The sequence below is a fragment of the Benincasa hispida genome, chromosome 9, assembly GCF_027475165.1.
Source record: "Benincasa hispida cultivar pf3 chromosome 9, pf3_genome.v1.1, whole genome shotgun sequence".
Taxonomy (NCBI): Eukaryota; Viridiplantae; Streptophyta; class Magnoliopsida; order Cucurbitales; family Cucurbitaceae; genus Benincasa; species Benincasa hispida.
The window spans coordinates 63,251,501-63,261,007 of NC_143486.1; the positions used below are offsets into that span (position 1 = coordinate 63,251,501).

Here is a 9,507-nt window from a genome sequence, read left to right on the forward strand (position 1 = left end):
TATGGAAACGGCTAGTGTTTCGTATAAAAAGTATACTTAAACTAAAAAAAATGTTAAAAAAATACCTTTATTATCGAATAAACACCTTAATACTTTCTTACTCTATTTCCATCTTTTTTTTTCTCTCTCATCTCTTATTTAATGACCTCTCCTCTTATTCCTCTTTTTGTGAATAATAATAATAAATAAATAAAATTGTCCACTTCAATTACAATGTATAAACTATAACAACAAGAAAAACAAGAGATATTAAAACTCAAATATTTTAACAATGTCGCATGTTAGTAGTTGAGTATGTATTAATAACCAAATATATCTTTTCTATTTGGTTATTTATCATTTTAGTATGTTTTAAAGGGATATTTTGATATTAAAATTTTGTGAGACTGTATGGGATTTTATATTTTAACTTAAAATTTGGTTTTTATTTGGTTACTGAGAAGATTCATATAAGAAGCAATCTAGGGGAGAAAAATGAGAGTATCTAAAAAATAATACTATATTATAACGATTATAATGTTTTCAATCTTTTTAATTTGAGATCTTCAACCAAAAATATATTGAATCCACATCATAATAGATTTTTTTATCCAAGATATTAATGGCACCAACATTATTAAACCATCTTTTGTAACATCAGACACTCATCTGTTGTAGAATTTGATTACGAAATTACTCATAAACTTGGGCAGGTAGTCGTGGAGTTAAAACAACTTCAAGTGGAGCTTTTCTACCATTAGCCAACCCAGGACTCTCTTCCATGTCAAGAAGCTCTTCGGATGGCCTATCAACTTTAAACCCATGTAGCAAGTTTGCTAGCGTAATATGTATTATTTGAAGGGCGGATGAGATGGCAGGGCACATCCTTCGACCATTCCCAAATGGTATCAATTGGGGACTTTGTCCTCTAACATCAATATACTTTTGGCTTGTTAAAAATCTTTCTGGTCGAAATTCACTAGCATGTTCCCAAATAAGTGGGTCTTTTTGTAGCTTTTGAGCATTAACAATGAGACGTGTTCCTCTAGAGATGTGGTAGCCAGAAATTGTGCAATCTTCTATAGATTCATGAGGGATTAAAAGTGGTCCAGCTGGATATAATCGTAGAGTTTCCTTCACAATAGCTTGGAGATATATTAGATTTTTTACATCTGTCTCTTTCACCTGTCTTTCTCTTCCAATTTGTTCGTCTAATTCAAGTTGAGCCTTCTTCAATGCATCTTCATTGTTGAGAAGTAAAGAAAGAGCCCATATCATTGTAATTGACGTAGTGTCAAATCCGCCTAATATCACATTCTGCATTAAAATGATGATGGTCTTCTTACCACTTCTTTACCGTATAGTTTTATCTTTTTAACCATTCACTAAATACTTTGAGCCAAACTTCAAAATAAAAACAAGTCTTGAAAAATTATTTCTTTTTGGTATTCAAAATAAGCTTTATTGTGTAAAATACTCCCTAAAATATAGACAACAAATTGACATGGATATCAATACGTGGAATTAGTGTTTATAATCTTAATTTTCAAAACCCAAACGAGAATATACTTCTCAAATTCCCTTTTGATCCCAAAATCTCCCTACCCTCTTTTAATCTATAAACTTCTTAAATTCTTTCCATTTTAATTAAAAAAACCATCCTACTCTTTTTCTTAATGTGAAAAATAATAATTTTCACCCCAAACATATATATTGTATTCATTTTAACAGTCAAATTATACCTTCAAATAAGTATTATAATTTTAACCATAAACTTTAAAAAAATCTAAAATTATACCTCTAAATGTTGTAAAAAAGTATTTTTCTTAAGTTAATGAACTATTAAACATATGTACAACATAAGAAATCAATAATTTGTCAAAAACGACAATAGAGCTAGCTTTTTTTTAAAAGAAAAAAGTTATGAATTTTAGCAATTAATTTGTATACTATCTTAACTTATTTTGGTGTAAATTTAATGAGTTTATAAAGATTTGTACATGGTTATATATTAAAATTATATACAAATTAGTGACAATCGAAACAACAATATTAAAAAGACCACATTTATTTATGTTTAGAGTCAAATTGGGTAAAATTAAAAGTTGAGGGTCGAAACTAAACAAATGACCCATTTAAGTTCAAAATTCTTTTTCTTTTCTTTTTTAATTTCCACACTTTCCAAATTCAATCCTAATTCCTAAACTTCGCGTAATTAATTTTGGGCCATGATGTCAAAATTTTAAATAATTATTTAATTCCAACTTGACAAATCGATACACATATTTTAAATGTAAATGTCATTCCAAACAATTATTTTATACCCTAGCGGATTCAATATAAAATTTCCCAATAATATACATTAAAACAAAATAATTGAAAGAAGTTGTAGTATAGCCAAAAGTGGAGAACCAAAATGAAAAATTATTATAAATGAAAAAATTGTTCAAAATATTTATAATTAATAGTAAAATATTACAGTCTATTTATGATAAATTGTAATAGACTACTATATGTTATCAAGTTTATCGCAGATAGTAAAACTGTTTTATATTTGTAAATATTTTGGTTCATTCTCTTATATTTAAAAATAATCTTATATAATATAATATATGATGATAACTAAAGCATTCAAATAATATATACTTTACCAAACATGTAGCTTTAATGATTGTATCAGCATCGTAGTCAAAATGTTGTCCATCATCATCTTCAACAGTTGAAATCATTACATCCATGAAGTCTTGTTCTTCCATATCCCCTTTATTGCAATAATCTCTCCTCTCTCGATGTTGTTGGAGGAATATGTGAAATGCCTCGTCTAATATTTGTGCATTCTTCTTCATGGCTTCTTCATGTCCTCCTATGTCCAACCAACTCAGAAATGGATACGATTCTGAAGGAATGAATTTTCCAAAGAATTCAAAGAAACCCTCTAACGCCTTTCGCCATTTTTCTCTGCCCCCAAGGTCATTGAAGGCGGTGGCAAATCGCTTCCCAATCACCATCTTCAACATGGTGTCGAGGGTTATGTCTACAAACCACCTCTTCATTTCCACCACAACTTTTTCACTTTTCTTACTGTTTTCGAGCACATATAACTCGTGGAGTTCCTTCATCCATCTATGAACCTCAAATGATCTAATGCGTTCGAGTTGCTCAGTGCGTCGATTTGTGAAGAGTCCAAGCGTGGCTAATTTGCGTACATGGCGCCAATATGGATTGTATGGGCTGAACGCCATCATGGCGTAGTCATAAGCAAGAAGCTTTGACGCAAGCAGCTTTGGACGAGACGCAAATATTCTATCGTTTGTAGTAAAACACTCCATTGCTATTTTCCAATTGCTCACAATCAAAGCTTTTTTCCTACCAAACCTAAACGTGAATATTGGCCCATACGCATCCGCCATTTTGGACAACGTCTTGTGAGTTGGCTCCTCTGTATTGAGTAGATGGAGGTGGCCAATCACCGGCCAAGCGCCATCGGCTTCCGGTGGGAGCCTCTTCCGTTGACCGACGGATCTCCGGGAAATAATGAAAATAGCGAAGAAAAAGAAGACAAGGGCAAAGAATATTCCGGTGACGGCGTGAGGCTGTTCCATTTCTGCTTCTCTAAATAATGTTCTTAAGCTTCAGGGTCTGGAGAATCAAGTGCTGCAAAGGGTTAGTTTATTTAAGAAGCCACATATCTTTATGGACTCCAAAATTAAATTAAATGGAGCTTTTTCTTCTTCTTTTATAATTTGTTTTTTTACTTTTTTTACATACGGTCGACAAAACTTTAATTACTCTGCAATAATTGATCTTCAACCTGGTCAAGAAAGGAAAAGTACAATTCATCTTGAATTAAATTCATATCTTAGCTTTTTTAACGAGGATAGAAAATGAGTGGAAACTAAGGCCAGTTGGGATTAATTTAGGGAAAAAACTGTTGTTCAAAAATTTAATTTTATTTCCACATTCGTTATAGAAACGGATTAAGCCAACTCATTTTAATTACAACGACAGACATAAAAGAAAGCAACAACTCTCACATGACCATGTTGCTTGCCTTCAGCAATCAGGAAGGAAACTTTAAAAAGACCAACACCTTCATCATTTAATAGATCAACAACCTTCAAACAATTTGACTCAATTAAGGTATTTAGGATCAGAAGAGAAAACATACTCTAAAGTCCCTTGCTTGAAAAATGGATCTTTACGTTCTTGCAACGGAGTATGAACTTCAAACTAGTGAATTGAACATGCTCCAAGTGGACTCGAATTCCCATCCCAAGGCGCCCGAGTTGGAAGCAGAGTATCAAATAGCATCAGTATCCAATTTCAATAAGAAGAAGCAAGAGGTTGCCAACCAGATTCCACATCCAATAGTTACCTTATTTATCGATTAAAGGAAAATAAAATAGGGCACAAAAATATGGATACTTTTATAACACTTAGCTTAAATATTTTCAAATAAAAATGAAATAAATCTGCTAGTTTAGAGACAAAAATTGGACATTTTTGTTAAGGATGTTAAGGATGCCAACACATAAAATACAGTCTTGCCTCTCTACCAAAAGAATAGGGCTTACCAAAGGAATATGTTGGTTACAACAACATATCTAACCATTTGTTTTGTTGAGTTATTTTTGCATTCCCGAATTAAGGATTCCATATTGTATAAATAAATCACCTATGTACATTTCAATATACAAGAAATTATAAAGGAAAAGTTGGCTTGTTACTGTCGTATACTATCTGAGTTATCATCTGCCCGATTGAAACTATCGTTTATCTTTTCTGATACTATCTTCTACCTCCTGATGCTATCGTCTACACGATATCGTCTACCTCCTGACGCAATCGTCTACACGATATCATCTATCGTCTACCTCCTGACGCTATCGTCAACACGATATCATCTATCGTCTACCTCCTGACGCTATTGTCTACACGATATCGCCTATCTCTTGAAGTTGTCGTCTACCGGTGAGAACATACCGACTGGATCAACTGGAGCAGGAGCTGCTCTGCACAGCACAGAAGGAAGCTCCGGCAGTGGTGCTTCCAGCTCGTCGATAGCACTTGAGGTAAATCCTCAATACAAAGCGTTGATGGCTATAGATCAACTTCTCCTCGGTTGGCTGTATAACTCCATGATACCAGAAGTTGCCATTCAATTGATGGGATGTGAATGTGTAAAGGATCTGCGGACCAGCATTCAACAACTCTTTGGTGTTCAGTCTAGGGCTGAAGAAGATTATTTGACATATGTGTTTCAAACAACCAGAAAAGGTAATTTGAAAATCGAAGAGTACCTTCGAACTATGAAAATGAATTCTGACAATCTCGAGCAAGCTGGTAGTCCCGTGCCACCAAGAGCTCTTGTTTCACAGGTACTACTAGGACTTGATGAAGAGTAAAATGTCATTGTGGACATGATCCAAAGGAGAGCGGACATGTCATGGCTAGATATGCAGTCAGAACTTCTTCTATATGAAAGAAGATTGGAACATCAGTCAAACCAAAAGACGACAGTAGGCTTCAACCAAGTCAGTAATGCATCAGTGAATATGACAAACACTAGACATGTCAACAAAAACAACAAGACCAATAGCAGCAATAAGTCTACTGGGGGAGGACAACAAGGCGGTGGTGGCAATGGCAGAGGTCGAGGCAGGGGAAGAAACAACAACAAACCTATGTGTCAAGTCTATGGGAAGGTGGGACACATAGCGTTCTACTGCTTCAACAGGTATAACAGAGATTTTGTTCCCAATTCTCCCCAAAACAAGGGACAACCCTTCTCCAATAACCAGACCAAAAACACATAATCTCACCCAACAGCCCTAGCCACTGCTTATGGAAGTAACCCTTTTCTGACAAGATAAGAAAACACGACTGATGCAAATTGGTATGCTGACAGTGGTACCTCCAATCATGTTACCTCAGACTTCAACAATCTTGGCAATCTGATTGAATACTCAGGTACTAAAGTAGTCATTGTAGCTAATGGTAATACTCTAGAAATTTCTCATGTTGGAACTGCATGTCTGTCTAGTGATGCCTGCAATTTGAAACTGAATGATATGTTATGTGTGTCTGCCATAGCAAAAAGTTTGGTCAGTATATCTAAGCTAACAAAAGATAATAACGTGTTTATTAAATTTCACACGGATTACTGTCTTGTTAAGGACAAGGGTACGAGACAAACAGTAATGAAGGGAATGCTTAAAGATGGACTATATCAGTTAAGGGTGTAGAAGCCGGCTCAAAGTCAGTAGGAAACGGAGTACCATCACAACCAGTGCACAAGAATAAAGATCTATCTGCTCTTAGCATATCTTCGAAGCATAGGGTGTCTAAGGTTACATGGCATAGAAGGCTTGGCCATCCTTTGTAAAAAACACTAGAGTTTATTATCAAAGGTTGTAATCTCCCTATGTTATCTAATGAAGAGCTCAAATTTTGTGATTCTTGTAGCTATGGAAAATCGTATTTTTTTAGCCTTCCCTAACTCTAACTCAAGAGCATCTGCATCTTTTGAACTTATACATATTGATTTGTGGGTTCAAGCTCCTCTCTTGTCTACAGATGGGTACAAGTATTATGCTATCTTTGTTGATGATCATAGTAGGTACATATGGATCTATCCTCTGAGGTTAAAAAGTGACACATTAACAGCTTTTCAACACTTTCTCATCATGATACAAACTCAGTTCAATACACTGATCAAGTCCGTACAGTCGGATAATGGTGGATAATTTGTTAAGATACAGAAATTCTGTCATCAGCTTGGCATTGCATCCAAGTACACCTGTCCGTATACGTTAGCACAAAATGGAAGGGCTGAGAGGAAGTACAGACACATAATGAAGATAGGGCTAACCCTACTAGCCCAAGCACATCTTTCCTTACATCATTGATGGGATGCCTTCTTATACTCAACTCTGTTGATTAATGGCCTTCCCACCCATATCCTAAATGGATAGTCTCCAATGGAAGTGATGTTAAAAAAGAAGCTCAGGTTCGAGGAGCTTCGAATATTTGGGTGTGCATGTTTCCCCTGCTTGAGACGGTACAATTCACATAAGTTAAGCTATCGCACAGAGAAGTGCATCTATCTCGGTTCGACTGTGAATCACGAAGGCTATAAATTCCTCAACCCTAGTGGTAGGCTATTCATCTCTTGGCATGTTGTGTTTGATGAAACTGACTTTCCTTGTCAGGTGTCTTCTTCAGCTTGCAGACCAGCCAAGCAAGCAGTTGCCATCCACCCGGTTTCCTGGCTGCCCTTCAGTCAGGACACACCACACAATGACTCTATGTCCTCTACGTCCACCACCTCACCCTCATCAATTGTCAGAATAACCCACACCCAATCATCAACTAATACCTCTACAGACGGCCCAACCTTTCCACCTTCTTCTTTTGATTGTCTACCCACCAATTGTGTACCCAACGATCATTTACCCCCATCGTCTAGTGTCTAGCCCACTGATCGTCTACCCACCAGTTGTTTACCCAGCGATCACTCACCCAACGATTATTCACCTACTGATAATTTATCCAGCGATCGTTTACCCTCATCGTGTAATGTCTAGCCCACTGATCGTCTACCCACTGATAGTTTACCCAACGATCATTTACCCAACGATCGTGTACCCAATGATCGTTTACCCAGCGATCGTTTACCCATCACACACTTACCCATTGATCGTGTACCCACCGATCGTTTACCACCTAACTCACCATTTCCTACCACCCAACCAATCGATCGTTCACCTTTGTTGTCCACTGCCCAGTCTTCACCCGATACTGTTCCACACCTTGTACCCATGTCTACTCATCCCATGATTACCCGAGGAAAGGCAGACATCTTCAAACCCAAAATACTATCCTCCCAAACCCAAAAAGACTGGTCCCTAATCGAACCTACTCGAGTCAGTGATGCGCTCAAAACCACGTAGTGGAAAATAGCAATGAGTGATGAATTTCAAGCATTAATGAAAAATCAGACCTGGACTTTGGTTCCTCCATCACCGTCAATGAACGTTATTGGCAATAAATGGGTATTCAGAATCAAACGGAGTCCTAATGGCTCCATTCTATGCTACAGGGCACGTCTCATAGCAAAAGGCTTCCGTCAAAACCCGAGCATTGATTTCTTTGAGACGTTTAGTCTAGTGGTAAAGGCATCCACCATCTGGATCGTCATTAGCCTTACGGTATCCAAAGGGTGGCAACTAAGACAGTTAGATTTCAATAACGCCTTCCTTAACGAGGTCCTCACTAAAGAAGTTTACATGTGCCAACTGCAAGGATTTGTTGATCCTCAACTGCCAAATCATGTTTGTCGCTTACACAAGGCCATATATGGCCTCAAACAAGTGCCAAGGGCCTGGAACAACACACTGAAAACAACACTATGTAGCTAGGGCTTTCAGAATGCTAAGTCTGATAAATCTCTCTTCATATATCTGCCTTGATACTCTTACTAGTATATGTTGATGATGTAATTATCACCAGCACCGATCAACGGGTAATCAACAAGCTTGTAATAGCCTTAGACTCCAAGTTTTCTTTAAAGGATCTTGGCCAACTCCATTACTTCCTTGGAGTCCAACTGTACAATGTCCCCAATGGAGTTCTACTGAATCAGGAAAAGTATGTCGAGGACCTACTTCACTGCCTTGACCTTAGAGATCTAAATCCGACACCCTCTCCAAGTGTTCTAAACAAGCAACTCACCATCTCTGATGGCACTCCTCCTGACAATCCCTATATCTATCGGAGCACGATTGGTGCCCTACAATACTTAACCACCACGAGACCTGACATTACATATGATGGTAATCATCTAAATCAGTACTTAAAGCAACCTACAGACGTTCACTGGCAAGTGGTGAAGAGAGTACTAAGATATGTAAGTAGCACTCGACACTTTGGCCTCTATATTCAACATGGGTCCGACCTTTCTGTTTCGTCCTTCTCCGATGCCGATTGGGCAGCCAACATAGAAGATCAAAAAAAGGTTGCTGCTTATTGCATCTTCCTTTGAGGTAATCTTGTCTCCTGGTCCTCTAAGAAACAATCCGTTGTCGCCCGGTCTAGCACAGAGTTTGAATATAGAGCACTCGCTCATGCTTCGGTAGAAATCATCTGGGTGCAACAACTACTGTCTGAGATTGGTATCAAACATAAGTCGGCTCCAGTCCTTTGGTGTGACAACCTTAATGTCGGTGCACTAGCCATCAATCCGGTGTTTCATGTGCAGACCAAGCACATTGAGATCGACATTCACTTCATTCATGATCAAGTCCTCAGTGGCCAGCTTGATGTTCATTATGTACCATCCTCCGACTAAATCACTGACTGCCTCACCAAGACCTTAACACATTCACAGCTCTTCCACCTTTGATCCAAACTCGATGTAGTAGAACTACCTTCTCGTTTGAAGAGGAATGTTAAGGATGTTAAGGATGTCAACACATAAAATACAGTCTTGCCTCTCTACTAAAAGTATAGGGCTTACCAAAGGAATAG

General features: G+C 37.4%; 1 protein-coding gene across 1 annotated transcript; it reads right to left on the minus strand.

Moving 5' to 3' along the window:
• Positions 1–481: 481 nt before the first annotated feature.
• Positions 482–4,341, minus strand: LOC120090156 (cytochrome P450 CYP82D47-like). The gene is made up of 3 exons (XM_039047675.2): positions 4,148–4,341; positions 2,631–3,618; positions 482–1,296 (listed from the first exon to the last, which is right to left on the minus strand). Exons 2-3 carry the CDS (start codon positions 3,579–3,581, stop codon positions 673–675), a joined length of 1,575 nt encoding a protein of 524 aa, XP_038903603.1. The 5' UTR covers positions 3,582–3,618; positions 4,148–4,341; the 3' UTR covers positions 482–672.
• Positions 4,342–9,507: the final 5,166 nt, after the last annotated feature.

What these genes read in the sequence shown, in the direction of transcription:
- LOC120090156 (XM_039047675.2), bottom strand. Translation starts at nt 3,581, where the DNA reads ATGGAACAGCCTCACGCCGTCACCGGAATATTCTTTGCCCTTGTCTTC. An exon ending in TCATTAAAGCTACATGTTTG is followed by an intron (nt 1,297 to 2,630) that starts GTAAAGTATATA and finishes ATTTTAATGCAG; the next exon opens with AATGTGATATTAGGCGGATT.